This window comes from Giraffa tippelskirchi, chromosome 3, assembly GCF_054371585.1.
Source record: "Giraffa tippelskirchi isolate mGirTip1 chromosome 3, T2T-mGirTip1v1.2.pri, whole genome shotgun sequence".
In the NCBI taxonomy this organism is placed as follows: domain Eukaryota; kingdom Metazoa; phylum Chordata; class Mammalia; order Artiodactyla; family Giraffidae; genus Giraffa; species Giraffa tippelskirchi.
In genome coordinates, this window is record NC_137277.1 from 123,351,808 (window position 1) to 123,372,357 (window position 20,550).

General features: G+C 43.6%; 1 protein-coding gene across 7 annotated transcripts in view; it reads right to left on the minus strand.

Moving 5' to 3' along the window:
- MGAT5 (alpha-1,6-mannosylglycoprotein 6-beta-N-acetylglucosaminyltransferase) overlaps positions 1 to 20,550 on the minus strand; it is a 386,067-nt gene that overhangs the window by 95,409 nt on the left and 270,108 nt on the right. For all 7 annotated transcript variants that reach the window (XM_081579245.1, XM_081579247.1, XM_081579244.1 and 4 more), the window contains one exon: positions 8,745 to 8,878. In XM_081579245.1, the coding sequence (XP_081435371.1) occupies positions 8,745 to 8,878 (134 nt within the window). The remainder of the gene's footprint in view (positions 1 to 8,744; positions 8,879 to 20,550) is intronic.

Genomic DNA, 20,550 nt, shown 5'->3' on the forward strand with positions numbered 1-20,550 from the left:
GCAAGAATACTGGAGTGGGTTGCCATTTCCTCCTCCAGGGGATCTTCCCAACCCAGGGATTGAACCCATATCTCATTGCATTGGCAGGCAGATTCTTTACCACTGAGCCACTGGGGGAGAGGGCAGGAAAAGGAGGCTGGAAGTGCAACTCAAAATCCCACAGATAGTCTAGCCTCTTCCCAGGCTCTCTCACTGCTAATTTCACCAGAGCTGTTGAAAGAAAAGAAAAAAAATTCTTTTGACTGTGCAGTGAAGCATGAGGGATCTTAGTTCCCTGACCAAGGATTGAACCCACATCCCCTACAGTGGAATAGCGGAGCCTTAACCATTGGACCACCAGAGAAGTCCCCTGAAACCTCTTGACACCTCTCGGTGGTCTGAGGAACTTGCATGAGTACCTCTACTCTTTTCCCCTTAAATCCCTCCTTCTGGTGTCCCTTGGGCCAAAGAGACTTGGAATCTTCCAAGTCATACCCTAAATTGCATAGATAAATCAATGTGAAAAGAAATCAAAAGGAGACTGATTCATTCATCCAATAGGTACTGTGTGCCTACTGTGTGCCAGGCACTGTGCTGGGTAGAATAACATCAATAATGATTCCTGTCCCCAAACGGCTTCATTTCTTAGCAATCAAGAAGAGACTGACAGAAAAAGATAAGTATATGATCACAAAATGATTTACATAAAAAGTAGGGGAGAGGATGCTGTGTTCGAGATGCGGAGAGGTGACATTTGGTTGAGAGCATACACATGGGACACGGTGGCCCTAGGAAGTGAGGGTTGGGGCAAGCTGGGGCAGGGAGCAGCCCTGCAGAGTCTGAATCCCCATGGAAACTGGATTTCACAGGAAACACAAAGTGCTCCAAGTTTACAATGAAGCCATTGCAGGGACTCGAGGAAAGGAGGAACACAATCCAGTTTATATTTTTAAAAAGATCACATGGGCCGCTGCCGTGTGGAGACTGGATTAAAAAGGGCAGGAAGTTAGAACAGAGAAGGGAAAGGCTGTGGCACATTTCTGTTGGTAGCTGTAGGGATCTATATCTGGTATGATGAACTACATGTTCAGAAACTGTTTTTGTTCTCCCTCATTTGCACATTTGCACTTTCATTTTTAATGGCTGTTAATTACATACAGACATTTAAAGATTATTACAGATTAAAGGCAATATCATCTCTTTCTAATGCATTGCCAAATTTACCAGGAAATGCCTGAGACAGAATTTCAACTTTTAGTTGATTTATCAGAAACTTGAATATGGGGTAAACATTGAATGTGAGAAGCAACCGTGGTAGTGTTACATTTTTATTGAAAAAATGGCAGTTCTGTGGGATATCTGTTTGGAAATTTCATCTTTTAATAATTGAAATGTGATAATAAAACTATATTACAAGTAAAAAAAAAAATCACCCTACTCCCTACACCCTGGGGTCTGTGGGTACTGAACTATGTGTCATTTTAGGGGAAGCTTTAAAACCACAGTCTTTTATAAAGAACAGACTCATGGTTGTTAAGGGGGAGCAGGGGTTGGGGAAGGATGGAGTAGGAGGTTGGTGTTAGCAGATGCAAGCTGTTACATACAGGATGGATAGACAAAAAGGTCCTACTGTAGAGCACAGGGAACTATATTCAATATCCTACTTAAAACATAATGGAAAAGAATATGAAAAAGAATGTGTATTTATATATATATATACACACACATATATATATTTGAATCACTTTGTTGTACAGCAGAAACTAACACTTAACTATACTTAACAAAATCAACTATACAAAATAATAAAAAGAGCACACAGCCTTTGTCATCTAGATAAAAAGGAACTTTCCAAATTCGGATAAGACTATCTGACTTTGGTTGCTGCCCGGCAGACTAGGGCTAGGGCAAGTCAGGCCCCTGGGTCTGGAGCCAGAAACAATTGAACGTGCTCAAATCAGGCATATTTACCCTGCAGAACTGGCTGTGAGGCTGTTGCTGACTCTGTGTGTGGTAAACATCCAGGAGCAATGGTTTACCTGTTATGTTAATGTTTGCCCAGTGTACCAATATCATCCGTGCTTCCCGGCTTCTGAATCCTGCTCAAAGCATGGACTCCCCCTGCTCAAGCTCCCAGTGCAAGAGGCAGCCAGAAGGCGCGTTTCCTAGTGGGAGGCTGGAACCTTGATCTGCTTCTGGATTGGTCCTGCCCTGGGCCACGCCCCTCCATCTCCTTGAGCTGGCTTCTGCACTAGAAAGCAAGCTGGTGAAGGAAGTGACAGCTGATACCTCTCAGATGGAGTCACCATGCACTCTCTAAATAATAGCTGTGAAAGGCCCAGAGAAGTGTAAACCCTGCACTAATATTAGGCCCTCTTTCAGTATAGCGTTGGGGCTTCCCTTGTGGCTCAGCTGGTAAAGAATTTGCCTGCAATGAGGGAGACCTGGGTCCGATCCCTGGGTTGGAAAGATCCCCTAGAGAAGGGAAAGGCTACCCACTCCAGTATTCTGGCCTGGAGAATTCCATGGACTGTATAGTCCATGGGGTCTCAAAGAGTTGGACATGACTGAGTGACTTTAACTTTCATTTATTATCGTGTTAGCTATTGAATAAGTGGTAGCCTCTGCTCACTGCCTACTATCAAGAGATGTCAAGCCCAGGGCTGGGGCCTCCGTCTTTACAGTAACACAGATCTTAGTAAAATCACACTTCATTTTCCACGGATTGCTTATCCATCAGACTTAATGACACAGAACATAACCAAGAATCCTCAAACAGCTAAAAAGACCTGATGAGATCCATGCCAGGACTGTTGCCCAAATGTGTCCTTCAAGACAGACTCAGTTTACAAAGGACATGGTGTAGTTCAGAGGTCAGCTAACTTTTCTATAAAGGGCCAGACAATAAACATTTTAGGCTTTGATGGTCATACAGTGTCTATCGCAACTATACCACTCTGCCACTTTAAGCAGCCATAGACAATGGGAAGGTGCAGCTATGGTCTTTTTTTTTTTTTTTTTAAATAGTTGGTTTATAGAATCTTGTTAGTTTTTGTGTATAGAAAATGATTCAATTATACCTATATATTTTTTCTTTTTCATATTCTTTTTCATATTCATTTTCCATATGGGAATCACAATTTCTATTTTTTTTTTTTTTTTTAATTTCTCTCTCTTTTTTCTTGGCACATCACAAGGAATGTGGGATCCTAGCTTCCTGAGCAGAGATCAAACCTGTGTCCCCTGTGCTGGAAGGGCCGACTTCCAACCACAACGAGCTATGCTCCAGTAAAATTTTATTTACAAAAACAGAATTGGCTCAAGGGCCAGAGTTTGCCAACAGAGTTTAAAAACTGGAATCTGAATATCTGAGAGCAGGTTTGTAAATGCAGTGCCTTACAAGTCCTACCCTGAACCCCAGCTCCTCCACGACCTCACATTTCCATCAGTTCTCATTATGTTTCCGATCTGATCCCAATAATTATGCTAATAATAGCAAACATTTAGACTTACACTGTGCCAGCCCTTTTCTAAGCACTTTACATACATTACCGCATTTAATCACTGAAGAAACCCCACTGTCATCATTCCCATGAAAAATGAGGCCGAGTCAAGTTAAGCAACTTGCCTTGGGGTGCAAAGGCAGGATTTGAACCCCGCTGTCTGGCTCCGCATCAGTGTTCTTGACCACTATGCCCTACTACCTGGCAGGTACCAACTGTACATACCAGGATGACAGATGACTAGGCAGGTATTGGGCTTTCTACCTCCTCGGAGAGTCCACTGTTGACCATGGGCTTGCCCCACTCGAAGGGGTCAGGTGCTAGAGACTGGCAGGAGCAACACTTTGCAAATGTGCTTACTGGGAAGTAACACTGGGGGCGGGGGCGGGGAGTAGTGGAATGAATAACTAGCATGGGTAAAAAGTAACATGAGAGCTGGCAGCCTGACAGGGGGAGCAGGAAGGCCAAAGTAAAGAGGAAAAAGGAATTATTTATTCACTGATGGGCCAGCTACTCAGGGCCAAGCACTCTCCACAACCCCAAACATTCCAAGGCCTTGTGCTTTGATCAACCTCACCTGTGTATCACCTGGGTGCTTGTGTGAAATGCAGGATCTCGGCCCTGCCCGAGAAGGTCTGAATCAGAGTGAGCATGTTCTACAAGATCTCATGTGGTTCCCTTGCACTCTGAAGGCTGTGAAGCCCTGCCCTACACGGCACTTGCTACTGCTCCCATTTCCCGGGTCACGCACCTAAGGCTCGCAGAAGTTAATTACTTCCCACACTGGTGAACTGCAGGCTTATGTCTGAACTCCAGCTTGTTGTTCAGAGGCTATGCTTATTTCTCAGAGGGGCTCAAAGCACATTCTTCAAGACATTTACTTCAGCAGCAAATGTGTATCAAGAAGTAATACGAATATCATGGTATGTAACATGTTGACCTACCATCAATAGAAAAATTGATGTAGATCAACAGATGCAGTTGTGCTCAGGATGAATTTTTAAGAAACATGAAAATGAAAAATTCAGTTAAGCAAGTTTCAATGCCTTAATTTCTACAATTTTCAAAATCTCTTACTTTTATGAAACTACCTTATTTTTTTCTCCCTGATGACTTAAGGTAACAGGAAGCTGGAGGACTCTGAATTAAGACACACAACACAGACTTCTAACTTTCTAGGCACAAGTATTAGCTGACGACAATGACCAGACTGCCCCATAGGTAGATGAGGACAATCTAAAACTGTGGGTTCTTGGGCTAAGAAAGAGGTTTGTACTTGGGATCAGGCTTTTGCAATCTCATTTGATGCTATGGGGGGTCTTGAGTAATGATGCTAAGTAGGCGTCTTTGGGATTCTGGACTCAAGATAGCAAGGTCCTCTCTCTCCCAGTCACCTCTCCACTATGTATTATAACATCAGGAGAAGACCAAAGGGTAACTCCACCATAAATCAGGGAAGAGCTGAAGAGTTAGTCCACTCCTCCTTTGCCTGTATTTTTAACAGACTGTATTTCTTGACAGGCATTGGAAGGTAGAGAAGACATCTTAGAAGATATCCTTCACATAACAATAAGGAACAGAAACAACCCAGAATACTACAAGGGAACACAATAAGATAGAGATGTATGATCCATAAAAAGAAAGCTTCCAGGACTTCCTTGGTGGTCCAGTAGCTAAGAATCTGCCTGTCAATGCTGGGGACACGGGTTCGATCCCTGGTCAAGGAAGATTCCACTTGCCGAGGGGCAATTAAGCCCATGTTCCACAACTACTGAGCCTGCACTCTAAAGCCCAAGAGCCGCAACTACTGAATCATTGCACCTACAGCCTGTGCTCTGCACTAAGAGAAGCCACTACAATGAGAAGTTCGTGCACCGCAACCAGAGAGCAGCCGCTGTTTGCCACAACCAGAGAAATGCCCGCATACAGCTACAAAGACCCAGCACAACCAATAAACAAATAAATAAAACTTTAAACTGCACACGCTCAAGCATACACACACACAAAGAAAGCTTCCAGGAGCTCCAGCAGCTACTTTCTCTTTCTTTGCCTCCAGGCTGCATGGGTGGTTTCTGCCTGTCTGCCTTCCTACCTGGCCCCCTGCCAAGGCACCCCGCGGCTCTCACAGTGGGACCCCTCCTCCCTGTGGTTCTGCCCAGTCATCCTCTCGACAGCACCCTCTCCCTTTCTAAATTGGTCCTGCTTCCTTCTTGCTGGCCTCCTGGAAGGCTTCTGCCATGGCCTCATCACAACACTGGACACATTCTTTCAATTTCTGTCTCCATGGCTCACTGCCCCTCTAATTTCCAATGTCAAGTGAAGAATCCCATCGATCCGGTGTGGCTTTCTGAGCCAGAGTCAGGGCAGCCAATCACCGAAGAGCTTTGGGGCTGCCTTGGGTCAGAGGACAACCCCCTGGATCAATCAGCCCAGGGTGGAAGGGTCATGGGGTGGCATTCCCTAATCATGTGCCTCAGCAGGTGGGGAGTATGTGGAGTAGGAGTAATAGCCTCGCAGCTATCTTCAGAGTTTCAGTGGGTCTAGAATCTCAGGTTGAGCAAGGACCTCCTGAGTCATTGGGTCCAAATCTGTTCCTGCCCACAAGCACTCACTGCAGTCCCAAACCCCCCAGGATTGATGGCGTCACTTCCCTTCCCAGCAATGCTGGGTGGGAGGAGAGAAAGGGACAAGGGATGGGAAAAAAATTCACCAACCTTCCTGCTCAAGTCAGTGTTGAACATGACTCTGGAAATGTGACTGTAATAACACTGCACTTAAAGGGTGTGTCTGATTTCTATGAACATCCACTAAGGACTACAGGATGGGGAAGATTTCAAAGAGGAAGCTAAGTTCTCATACTGTGCTGTGTTCAAAAGCCTGAGAGGATGTCCTGAATTTATGTGAAAACTTTAGGGTATTTTTCATCTTTTGGGGCCTTTCGCATCAAAGAATGTTGGGTAGTTATAATGCATTAAAATGGAAACAATATCCCAGATTTTTTGGCACTCAAATTCTAAAGTAGACACACTGCTACTCCATGTTTTGTAATACTTCCAGCACGTGGGAGGTCAGGTAACCTGTGGACTTTTGGAGGGATTTCCAAATCACATCCCAAATCTCTTGGGCCAACATGGTTAGTAGTTTAGGATTCTGATTGGCATCACGGAAATCATCCTTTTAGTGGCAGTATGACTTTGTCCAAGAAAGGTGGCTGAAAAGCTTTCAGAACCAATTTACTGTTTTGTTTTTCTAGGGCTAGATCGCTCAGTCATGTTTGACTCTTTGCGACCCCATGGATTATAGCTCGCCAGGCTCCTCTGTCCATGGGATTCTCCAGGCATGAATACTGGAGTGGGCTGCCATGCTTTTCTCCAGAGCATCTTCCCACCCAGAGATTGAACCCATGTCTCCTGCGTCTCCTGCATTGGCAGGTGTATTTTATTTATTTATTTTTTTTACCATTGAGTCAGCTGGGAAGACCCTTTTGAAACTGAAAAAGCTGCCAGAAGCACTTAGGAGGAAGCTGCACTTGGGTCCAAAATCAATGTAGTTTCAAGTCCACGTGGACATACAAACTACGTTTTTTTTTGAGCAGGTACAGGAGGGAGAAGGGAGTTACTGTTTGTTTTTTTTTTTTTTTTTTTAAAGAGCTCAAGTCTTACTAAAACCAGCATTGAAAGTCTTAAAACCAATACTACGATCCACTTATTTTACAATGAAGCAGAGAATGACAATATCCAATGTGCACTTTTAAACAGAAGCTCACCTGAATGGCAGCTGAAAAATGCTCCATTCACATGGGGCTGATTTTGACACAAAGAAAACAAAGATGTATACATTCAGGGGAACATCTTAAGTAACCATTTATAATCTCAGCTGATTTTATTTTACTTGAGAGGAGAACACATGGAATAATATATTAGGAAATAAATCTTGTTAACCAGCCCAAGTTTCTCAACTTCGGCAATACTGACATTTTGTGCCAGGTAATTCTTTGCTGTGGGGCTGTTCCGTGCACTGTTGGGTGGTTCAGCAGCATCCCTCACCTCTACCCAGTAGATGCCAGGGGTCCCTACCCTCTGTCATGACAACCAAAATTGTCCCTAGACATTGCCCAATGTCCCCACTGGAGAACCACTGTTCTAAACCGAAACAGGATTCTAGCTGTTCACAGCAAAGGCAATTATCTGAAAATAAATTAGCTTCCCTGGAAATAGGCTGACGTGCTGTCCCTTCCACATAGTTAGCACTTAGAACTGAAGAGGGGGTGGTAGTGCTTTCCCTTTTCTGAACACGAGGTCAGATAACTGAGAGCAAAGGAATCTTCTGCGTGTACACCATGTGTGCTCCCTCAGCGGTCAGACTTCCAACTTCCTGAGTAAGGGAGACATGGACCAGGAGACCACAGTCCCTGATCATTCCAGAAAGTGAGTAACTTTTATGTTTAGGAAGACGCATAGTTTCCAAGTCCTGGAGACTGTTCTGTCTTGTACAAACATATCTTCCAAAAAGCTCGCAACATCTGCATCCTAAGGCAGACTTTCCTTATAAGAGGATTTGCATGCCATGTGGACAGGTTACACCCTCAATCCAGTTCCTTTTCTATCATATCTTTTTCAGACGGGGCCTGGAAATCACCCAGGAGAACCAAGGGGCCCCCCAGGGCCCAACAATCCAATGTTCTTGGAAAACTTGGCTCAGCCTGTGGCCAAGAATGCTGCTTCAACCAAGATGTCCTCAAGTAAACTGTCTGCCGTCAGCCCAGGCAGGCATCTCCCTTCCCTGGTTAGTTGAGTACTGACCACACTAGTGACCAAAGCCAAGAGGATGTGAGGGCCATCGCCCTCCCCAGGCAAAGGGAGATGCCTCCCCTTACGAACCATTTCACAGAAGGCACAGGAAATGAGTCACTTGGCAAAGGGTCTCCCTGTGCAATGCATTGCTCCAGAAACGCATGCAGCCTCTGAGGGGCCCAGGCTTCCGGGAGCAAGCCCAGGATGGGAGAGGAGATGACACGTGTCACTTTCAATATGCAAAGGATGAGGGGCCCTGAGGGGCAGCCACTGTACAGATGAGCAGGTACAGCTTTGATCAGACACCCAAACACCCATTGGCCCAAATCCCCGCATGTTCTTGTTTATTTCTAAGCAGACCCTGTTAAGCTGTGGGCACTTGGCTTGATTACTCCCTGGATCAAAGCTGAATTAAATTACACGGCAAGTTTCTTTTGAGAGCGAGAGGCACGCACACAGGCTGACTCACTTTCCAGAAGCTGTCCACTTTGCCGTACACGAGTGACTGGTTCTGCCTCTTGATTTCATTGATGTGGTGGATGTCGCTGGAGTTCAAGTGCTGCTCGACCACAAAGCCCAGGAAGCTGTTGTCTGGAGTGTGAGCTGGTGTGGAGAGGACGGGACATGGCAGTTAAAATTCAATCAGCAGGAACAAACACCAACCATTACCAATTTCACTCAAGCTGTCGCGAGCATAATTAAATGTTTTCATGTCATCTCGTTCTTTCTTTACCTGGGAGGGGGTTCAAGGGGGCGCCCTGCTCCCACCCAGCCCCAACTCTACCTTTACGGAGAACTGATTCTCTCCAGGATGGATTAACCCAAGCCCAACCCTGCTTTTCTCAGTGGAAAGTCCATCTGTTCAAAAACCATTCAGTTGTGTCCTCCCCTCCAACCTGTTTCCTCAGCACAAAGACACTGGCTCCCGACAGAAATGCCCTCATCCAGGTTATACCAACTAGTGGCTGGAAATCTGGAGGGAGCAGGGCTGAGTCCACGATCCCCAACAGGGTCAGCAGACTCTGCATGCTCTCTTCTGACTCCAGCTGCGCTCACCATCCAGTGAACCAGGCAACATCACCCCCACTCTGCACCGCCTCTAAGAATCATTCACTAATGAAAGATGTAATTCTGAATGGATGGATGGAACGATGACAGAATAAAAGGTGAAGCTCACTGGGATGTGAACCACTTCCGAAAAGCCAACCAACCTAAGAAACCACATCTAGTCTCCTAGACAGACAACTCTGGAAGAGAAAAGGCATGCTCCTCTGGATCATTCATTATTTGAGTTCTAAAACTTCTCTATTTTTTTTTCTCATTTATTCATTCTTTTCTTTTCTGGGCCACACCGCATGTGGGATCATCTTAGTTCCCCAACCAGGTATCAAACCCCTGCATTGGAAGTGCAGAGTCTTAACCACTGGACTGCTAGAGAAGTCCCTAAAACTTCTCTGTTTTAACACTTGACCAAGGGAGAAAGCAAGCCCACACCCTCCGCAAACATTTCTCTCTCATGTCCATGATTTTAAAAAGGAATTTCACCAGAAGGCAACCATCAGAAAAGAGTCTCAAGGAAACAGAGACCCTTCTCTCCTCTCCAAACATCTGGCCAGAGAACTCTGCAGAAGATGACAACCCCGCAGAGGCCCCACCACAGGAAAAGCAACTGCTTGGCTTGACTTTGACCTGAAAAGAACTAAAAATAATTTAAATGGAGAGAGACTGAATACTTAATAAATCTACACAGCGACACTCCCATCCTATTCATTCACAGGTGGGTGGCTGACAACCCACAACCAGAGGAGGAGGTTGGTTCCCGTGTCTTGTTTTGGTTTTCTCAGGAGTCTCCCAGGCAGGAAGAGGGCACAGAAGCCCTTTAAGATGCTCCAGGGATCTGAAGGCCCGGGTCCCCCTCAGGCACCCGCAAGAAGATGAACGAGGGAGCTGGGCAGAGAGCCCTGAGCCATGGACGTGAACGAGCTGCATAAATACTTGTGATCACCATCCTGTCTCCCAGGCTGCTGCTTAATGGGGGTGACAGAACGAGGAGATAATAGGGTTGTGACTGGGGAGTTGTGTGCGGTCTGGCCAATCTGTTATTTCATTTCTGCGTTTTTGAACAAGTGCCCAGAGGCAATGGCAATGGCTGCAGTTGGCTGGAAAGTAAATTACTGAATAAATTCTACTGCCAACAAGAGGCAATGGTCGCTTTTTTATTTCTCCCCCTTTTGGAAGAGCTGGCGAGAAGGGGGTTTAACGGGGTCTAGGGGAGGGGCAGAGAGCCTGTGTGCATTTGAAATGTTGATAAGGCAGTTTTAAAAAAAATCTCTTTCTAAAACTTTTGATCCATTGCAGAAATTCTAAAATAGAATCTGATGGTTTAAACTTTGAAATTGTGGTTTTGTCTTCAGAAAATTTATGTGGTGACTAAAGCTCCATGCTTTAGATATTTGTTTCTGCAGTTCCATTATCTAGTTTCTAGGTAGGCCCATTTTAAAAAATGAAATAATCTAGCATCTAAAACACTTAACAGGTTAGAAAAATAGATCATGTACTAAGGTGCTTTCGAAAAGAAAATGATCATCAAGGCCCAGGAAGAAAAAAAAAGTCATCTGTTTACATTTCTGTGTCAAAAATCCCCCCCAGTTTGAACAATAAAAAGGAGGGGAAGTAAATAATCTACTCAAAAAAACTTGTGGGGAATGGTGGGCTTTTACCATTTTACGGGGGAGCCTGTTGGGCTGCCGTCTATGGGGTCACGCAGAGTCGGACACGACTGAAGCAACTTAGCAGTCTTAGCAGCAGCAGACTGGTCATTTGGTACTAAACAAACTTGGACACTATATGAAGAAAGAATTATACATACAAGCTCTCCTCTTAAGTTTTCATCCACACACGTTACTTCAACTCTTCTCTTGTCCCCAGGTATAAACTTGGGGACTGACAACCTGCAGGAGCCATTTAAGCACCGCAGGTGAGACTTAAGGATAAATACGGTAGCACTTACAAACACACTGCCACATTTCACGAGCACCGGGCAGATAGGCCATGTCTCTTTCCAGGCAGGCCACACTGGGCCTGTCCCGGGACACTGACAGTCTGCAACAGGAGCAGATGCTCACCTGAGATTTGTCTGGCAGGGGACTTGGAAGTAACCACAGAGCAGGTATGCCTGGCGCCAAGGAGCTGGGTGTCTGTCTGGTGACAAGCCCTTCAAGAGCCCACATCTGACACAAGCCTCCTTCCTGAAGCTGAGTATAGTAAACCACAAGCCACAAGTGCAGGCTGGTGGATCTGCAAGGACCTTTCTGTGGAGATCTACCCTTAGGCCAAGCTTTGTTTTTTGCTTTGCCTTCAGAAGGGAACACAAACTTCAGCTGTGTTGGGAGGGCTTCAAAGGGAGGGTATTTACATTTCAAGGTAAACCAAAGAAATCCCATCATAAATGAGACACAGGAAATCCTGTACTTTTGGAAATCACTCCATCCCAGGAAGTAAACAAATGAGATTAAGAAAAAATAGCTGACAATCTGAGCGCTTTATAGTGATCATTTCACTATATCTTCACAAAAACCTTATAACATGTTTGTACAGATGAGAAAACAGAGAAAGAATCACTTAAACTATCCAAGTTGACACACCAGGAAATGGCAACACTGGGATTCAGAGTCAAACCAGCTGTTCCCAGAATCCAACCTCCTTAAAGCACTTTAATACACAGCTTCAGACGCCAAGTATCTTATTTTCCGGACTCTGTGAACCATAATGGTAAACATGCTTTACAGAAAAATAATCTTATAAGGCAGACCAGGATATACATGAAAGAACAATAAAGTATAAATATATATATATGGAGTCTTCAGAATTGATGCTTTCTAATTGTGGTGCTGGAGAAGACTTTTGAGAGTCCCTTGGACAGCAAGGAGATCAAACCAGTCCATCCTAAAGGAAATCAGTCCTGAATATTCATTGGAAGGACTGATGCTGAAGCTGAAACTCCAATACTTTGGCTACCTGTTGCAAAGACCTGATTCCCTAGAAAAGACCCTGATGCTGGGAAAGATTGAGGGCAGGAGGAGAAGGGAGTGACAGAGGATAAGATGGTTGGATGGCATCACTGACTCAATGGACATGAGCTTGAGCAAATTCTGGGAGAAAGCAAAGGACAGGGAAGCCTGGTATGCTGCACTCCATGGGGTTACAAAGAGTCAGATGTGACTTAGCAACTGAACAACAATAATATGGAGTCTTTCCTCAGTTTCTTGAGCAACTTATGTTATATGTATATGGAACCAAGCTGATGTTTTCTATATGCAGCAACTGGAAGGGACATTGTTTCTGAGGTGACTCCCGCAATGATTTTTTTTAAAGAATTACTGTTAGTTTGAAAAGTGAAAGTGTCAGTCACTTGGTCATGTCCAACTCTTTATGACCCCATGGATTGTAGCCCACAAGGTTCCTCTGTCCATGGGATTCTCCAGGCAAGAATACTGGAGTGGGTTGCCATTCCCTTCTCCAGGGGATCTTCCTGACTTGACGCACATTTTAGAGGACTTTTTCTGCGAACGAATTTTATGTGCTAGGTATTGAGGAATTACAACATAAAGAAGAGTTTCTGCCCTCATGAAGCTTACCAAATACTTAATAAAAGAGGGATACACCATATTCACCAGGCAGTTATAATGGCCTCTTTGGAAATGTAATTCACAATTTTTATTAAGTCAAACTGAGCCTACTTTCAATGGCATAAATTCTCCCAGGTCTGATTTTTCAAACAGTCAGTTCTAAACATCTCTAAGAAGTACAAAATTCATTCTAACAGATGTCTGCCTGCCTCCAACTGCAGCTGGCCCTGCAGCTTTGGGGACCTCCATGCCACCTGGTCACCAAGGGCAGAAATCGCAGGGCCAGCTGGCTTCCCTCTGCAGCCCCAGAGCCAGTCAATCACCAAGTCCAGGGGATGTCAGCTTCTGAAAACCCATCATCTCCTTCTCTCCTCTTCACCTACCTATTTATGACCTCATCAAGTCCTGTCAAAACTTCAATAGATAAGTTTTTCTTTTCTTTAAATAGAAACATATTCTCAGTGTATGACTTTTCTCAGACAATAGAGAATGATAGAAGGAAAGAAAGATGTCACCCATCAATTTTACCACCTAGAAATAACTACTATTAGGCTCCTTTTTTACTAGACTCATGGAGCCTTTTTAATCCTCAAACCAAAATTGGATCTTACCGTACCTATTCTTTTGTGAATTTCTCTTTTCACTTACACAATGTGGCATGGGTATCCTTCTAGGGGTAAGAACCACAGCTCATCACAGCTTGTTAAAGCAGCACAGTGCTTCAGTGCCTGAATTCTCCCCATTAGATGGAATGCCCCTAGTTCTGGTCTGCCAGCATCGCTTTGTGGAACTAACTGCCCTTCCCAAACAGCCGTGCAATTCTGTTCCAATCAGATAGCCTGAACTATTGCCAGTCCTGATCCCTTGTCTCTCCAGCTCCCCATGCCTCCAAGGATGGGCACTTGATTGAGAGGACTCTACCTGACCATGGCTCAGTTGAAAGATCGGTTTATAATCCAAGTTCCATCCATCACAGTTGCTCCATGATGAGTGGCAGCTACTTTTGGGGTCAACATCTTTCTGCTACAGTCACTGAGCTGGTGGGGCGGACATCCTGAGCCGCAAATGCCATCTCTGTGTCCGTGAGAGGACAGCCTGCATGAGAATGACGCCAAGACAGAGAAATGCTAAGGCGAGATAGGTAGAGACTGAAGAGATCCTCCAAGCTTGAATCCAGCTCTGCCTAAAGCCAGTTTCTTCCCATCAGGAAGCTTCCACAAGCCTTTATCCTCATCCATCAGAGGGCAGATAGAATGAAAACCACAATCGGAGAAAACTAATCAAACTGATCACATGGATCACAGCCTTGTCTAAATCAATGAAACTATGAGTCATGCCATGTAGGGCCACCCAAGTTGGATGAGTCACAGTGGAGAGTTCTGACAAAATGTGGTCCACTGGAGAAGGGAATGGAAAACCACTTCAGTATTCTTGCCTTGAGAACCCCATGAACAGTATGAAAAGGCAAAAAGATAAGACACTGAAAGATGAACTCCCCAGGTTGGCAGTTGCCCAATATGCTACCAAAGAAGAGTGGAGAAATAGCTCCAGAAAGAACGAAGCTGCTGAGCCAAAGCAAAAACAATGCCCAGCTGTGGATGTGACCGGTGATAGAAGCAAAGTCCAATGCTGTAAAGAACAATATTGCATAGGAACCTGGAATGTTAGGTCCATGTATCAAGGCAAATTGGAAGTGGTCAAACAGAAGATGGCAAGAGTGAACATCGACATTTTAGTATTCAGTGAACTAAAATGGACCAGAATGGGCAAATTTAATTCAGAGGATCATTACATCTACTACTGTGGGCAAGAATCCCTTAGAAGAAATGGAGTAGCCGTCATAGTCAGCAAAAGAGTCTGAAATGCAGTACTTCAGTGCACTCTCAAAAATGACAGAATGATCTCTGTTCATCTCCATAGCAAACTATTCAATATCACAGTAATCCAAGTTTATGGTCTAACTACTAATGCCAAAGAAGCTGAAGTTGAATGGTTCTATGAAGACCTACAAGACCTTCTAGAACTAACACCAAAAAAAAAAAAAAGATGTCTTTTTCATTATAGGGGACTGGAATGCAAAAGTAGGAAGTCAGTAGACACCTGGAGTAATAGGCAAGCTTGGCCTTGGAGTACTAAAGGAAGCAGGGCAAAGGCTAACAGAGTTTTGCCAGGAGAATACACTGGTCATAACAAACACCCTCTTCCAACAACACAAGAGACAACTCTACACATGGACATCACCAGATGGTCAATACCAAAATCAGATTGATTATATTTTTGCAACCGAAGATGAAGAAGCTCTATACAGTCAGCAAAAACAAGACGGGTAGCTGACTGTGCTTCAGATCATGAACTCCTTACTGGCAAATTCAGACTTAAATTGAAGAAAGTAGGGAAAACCACTAGGCCACTCAGGTATGACGTAGATCAAATCCCTTATGATTATACAGTGGAAGTGACAAATAGATTTAAGGGACTAGATCTGCTAGACAGAATGCCTGAAGAACTATGGACAGAGGTTCAAAACACTGTATAGGAGGCAGTGATTCTAACTACCCTCCAAAAAAAGAAATGCAAAAAGGCAAAGTGGTTGTCTGAGGAGGACTTACAGATAGCTGGCAAGAGAAGACAAGAGAAAGGCAAAGGAGAAAAGCAAAGATATATCCATCTGAATGCAGAGTTCCAAAGAATAGCAAAGAGAGATAAGAAAGCCTTCCTCAGTGATCAATGCAAAGAAATTGAGGAAAACAATAGAATGGGAAAGTCTAGAGATCTCTTCAAGAAAATCAGAGACACCAAGGGAACATTTCATGCAAAGATGGGCACAATAAAGGACAGAAATGGTATGGACCTAACAGAAGCAGAAGATATTAAGAAGAGGTGGCAAGAAAACACAGAAGAACTATACAAAAAAGATCTTCATGACCCAGATAACCACGATGGAGTGATCACTCATCTAGAGTCAGACATCCTGGAATGCGAAGTCAAGCGGGCCTTAGGAAGAATCACTATGAACAAAGCTAGTGGAGGTGATGGAATTCCAGCTAAGCTATTTCAAATTCTAAAAGATAATGCTGTGAAAGTGCTGCACTTGATATGCCAGCAAATTTGGAAAACTCAGCAGTGGCACAGGACTGGAAAAGGTCAGTTTTCATTCCAATCCCAAAGAAAGGCAATGCCAAAGAATGTTCAAACTACTGCACAACTGCACTCATTTTACATGCTAGCAAAGTAATACTCAAAATTCTTCAAGCTAGGCTTCAACAGTATGTGAACTGAGAACTTCCAGATGTTCAAGCTGAAATTAGAAAAGGCAGAGGAACCAAAGATCACATTGCCAACATCCGTTGGATCACAGAAAAAGCAAGAGAATTTCAGAAAAAACATCTACTTCTGCTTCATTGATTATGCTAAAGCCTTTGACTGTGTGGATCACAACAAACTGTGGAAAATTCTTAATGAGACAGGAATACCAGACTACCTTACCTGCCTCCTGAGAAATCTGTATGTAGGTCAAGAAGCAACAGTTGGAACCAGACATGGGACAATGGACTGGCACTAAATTAGGAAAGGAATACGTCACCCTGGAGTGTTGGGTGGACTGCAGCATGCCAGGCTTTCCTGTCCATCACCAATGGTGCAAATACACCAATACACCAAAGGAGTATTTTCACCCTGCTTATTTAACTTATATGCAGAGTACATCATGAGAAATGCCAGGCTGAATGAAGTACAAGTTAGAATGAAGGTTGCCAGGAGAAATATCAATAACCTCAGATATACATACGACACCACCCTTAGGCAGAAAGCGAAGAGGAACTAAACAGCCTCTGGATGAAAGTGAAAGAGGACAGTGAAAAAGCTGGCTTAAAACTCAACATTCAAAAAACTATGATCATGGCATCCGGTCCCATCACTTCATGGCAAATAGATGGGGAAACAATGAAAAGAGTGACAGACTTAATTTTCTTGGGCTCAAAAATCACTGCAGATCATGACTGCAACCATGAAATTACAAGACACTTGCTTCTTGGAAGAAAAGCTATGACCAACCTAGACAGCATATTAAAAAGCAGAGACATTACTTTGCCGACCAAGGTCCGTATAGTCAGAGCTGTTGTTTTTCCAGTAGTCATGTACGGATGTGAGAGTTGGATCATAAAGAAAGCTGAGCACCGAAGTATTGATGCTTTTGAATTGTGGTGCTGGAGGAGAATCTTGAGAGTTCCTTGGAGTGCAAGGAGATCAAACCAGTCAATCCTAAAGGAAATCAATCCTGAATATTCACTGGAAGGACTGATGCTGAAGCCCTAATACTTTGGCCACCTGATGGGAAGAACTGTCTCATTCGAAAAAACCCTGATGCTGGGAAAGATTGAATGCAGGAGGAGGAGGGGACAACTGAGGATGATATGGTTGGGTGGCATCACCGAATTGAGGGACATGAGTTTGAGCAAGCTCTGGGAGTTGGTGATGGACAGGGAAGCCTAGCATGCTGCAGTCCATGGGGTCGCAAAGAATCAGACACGACTGAGTGACTAAACTGACTGAACTGAAAGCCAGTTTCAATTCTCAGCATCACAATTGCCAGTGACAAGCACCAACAAACCCTTGAGACCAAGTCAATTTGACAGAAATTCTAAGACACCCTACCACACTTAGGATTTTTCCAAGTTTTGACTGTCTAGATCAACAAATATTGAACATCAGTACACCCTGGTAATTTCTGCAGTGGATTTCCAAGTAGTCTCCATATTTCCAGCCTTGCCCCTTCGTTTCTTTCTCACTGCCCCCTAACTCTAGTTCATGCTCTCTGTTGCCTGACAAGGTATTCTTTGAAACAAGTATGTGACTATGACAGTTTTCTGCTGAAAAGCTTCACTTCCTTCACGGGGAAACAGGGTCCAGCATTCGTATCATTTCAGGTCACCTTTCCATGGGTACCTCTGCTCCATGATAACCTACTTGGGGCTTTTAATACCATGTTTTCCCATCTTATTTCATGCTGGCATGTATCTGGCATGTCTATCACTTCTGCTTCCCTTTAAGTCTCAGCTTTCATCACCTCTCAAGTGAAGGGTTCCTTGACTCTCTAAGACTGAGGTGAGCACCTTTCTTCTTAGATCAGGACGAGTTAGAGTTCTTGTCACACATCACTATTTCTACTTATGGCTATATGCTCCTTGAGGACTGAGTCATGTTTTATGTGTCTCTGACTTTCAGGGGCCCAGAGCATAGTAGGAATTGAGAAAATATTTTTTGCATGTACGAATGATTAAGCTTGTTGATTAATGATGAATGTTACCTGGTGTGACTGACTTCATAGGCAGAGCTCCATTATTAGGCAGCAGAGGCCATGCTGCCGAACCATTTCCAGCAGCACGTTCTATGCACACAAGCTCCCAAACCAAAGCCCATTTTTCTCAAGATTTATCATTATCAAAGGTAGCTCACCACCCTATCCTAGAACCTCGCTCAGGCCTGGTATAGCATAGGTGTTCAATGAATATTTATTAAATAGATAAATGAGCGTATATTTTTTTTAAATCTAGGTCATGGAGTGTTGGGAAGAAGGGAGTCATTTGGGCTTTTAAAATTCTAACATCACAAGTTTCTAAATATCCTCATTCATTCAACATTCAGCACATTTACTGAGCACTTACTATGGATCAGGCAACAGCTTAGGAGTTAAAGATATACCAGTGAACAGCATAAGCATGGATGAAGCTCCCCTCATTGAGGAGAAAGAAAGTAAGTAAGTAAACAAAGTAATTCATGAAATACATAAAAATAAACACAACTCATTTGGTGACCAGTATTGAACTCTAGTTAATTATGTCATGCTGCAATATCTAAGGGTTAAGGGTTCTTTTATGCAAAAAAGAAAAACAAAGTTGGATTGTGGATGGGGAGAAGATAGACATATGGATGGACAGGTCATGGAACAAATAAAGCAAACTGTTAACTGTAGAGTCCAGGCTGTGGGATTCTATTTTACATTTCTCCCCCCACCCCTAGTTTCAAAATATTTCACAAATTTCATAACAAAACAGGGAAGAATATTGGCTGCATGGCATTCACAATGTTGATGCTGATTCTGATGATGATGAAACTGACATGACAGAAAAAACTTCACCAAAAAATAAAGTTACATCACACAAGAGGCAATCTGATTTTAAAAACTGTACATAGTGATGTGACACTTCAAATTTCACCAAAAACTGATGTTTTTTCCCCAAATGGTAGTGATGCTAGGCTATTTGAAAGATAGGAGGCTGCGATATAGGCTGGGGAAACTATTACGTTCAGTTGAGTTGAAAAGGATGAGCATCTGAACTGTTGACAGAAGGCACACCAGAGTAAATTTTTCAAGTGTCAAAAAGCAATTTAGGAGGGAATGGACCCCTTAGAAGAACATCATTCCTGAAGGCTGAGACTCAGACTGAAGGAACTACAAGGCTGATCCTATCACTCACTGGTCTGCAGAGAAGTAAAAGGCAAGAGCCCTCCTGATCCAAGTTAAAGGCCAGAAAGGCCGTCTGAATCACAAATAGCTCCTCTGCTCGTCAGCCTCTAAAAATAAAGTCGTACGTGGAAGCAACGCATCCTTGGCTGAAACCAGCATGTTCGTCATTTGTATGAAATGAAACTAGCTTGTTTCTAGAATTCCTGTTTTGTCAGGCAAAAGTTTTGGTCTACAAGCCACTATTCTGACTCAGCTTCAAGCCCCAAGTCCCTGGAGAAACTGAGTTAGAATGTCAACGACAACAACCATCAGTACGACTTCAACAACTCTTGAAAACCTAACCATGTGAATAAGTTCTGTGGGAAGACAAGGGAGAGTAACCTGAGGTCACTAGCTTCAAGAAGCTTCTGTACTCTCAGATTTGTTTTTTTAAGTATTGTAGAATTACAATGTTGTGTGAATTTCTGCTGTATAGCCAAGTGATTCTCATCCCGTCTTAATGAGGTGAGGATGAGATGGTTGGATGGCATCAACCACATGATGGACATGAGTTTGAGTAGGCTCCGGGAGTTGGTGATGGACAGGGAAACCTGGCCGGCTGCAGTCCATGGAGTCACAAAGAGTCGGACACGACTGAGTGACTGAACTGAACTGAGCCAAGTGATTCAGTTATGTATATATATATTCTTTTTCATATTCTTTTCCATTATGGTTATTAATATCCTGTAATGGTTACTATAGGATATTCAATATAGTTCCCTGTGCTATACAGTGTAATCTTAGATTTGTACATTTGTACCTTCCTTATTTTTCCCTACATTGTTGCATGGACTAAAAACAGAACAGACATTATCATTCAATTTAATTAAATCAGTAAGTATTTTCTGAATGCCTACTATGTGCCAGATAGTGTTCAAAGTGTTGTAGTCTCAGAGATGAACAAAACAGACAAAACTCCTACTAACACTATCCTCAGAATCCGGCAGAGGAAAAGAGAAAATTAACAAAAGTCTGTTAAGTATAAATGCTGCATGGTAAAGCAATTATAGAGGAAAAGAAAGCAGGGAAGGGTTGTAAGAAGTTGGGGAGAAAAGAGTTGCATTTTAAAAAGGAGAAGGGGGTCAGGATCAGTCTCACTGAAGCGACATTTGAGCCACAGACCCAATTTAAGGGAACAATGT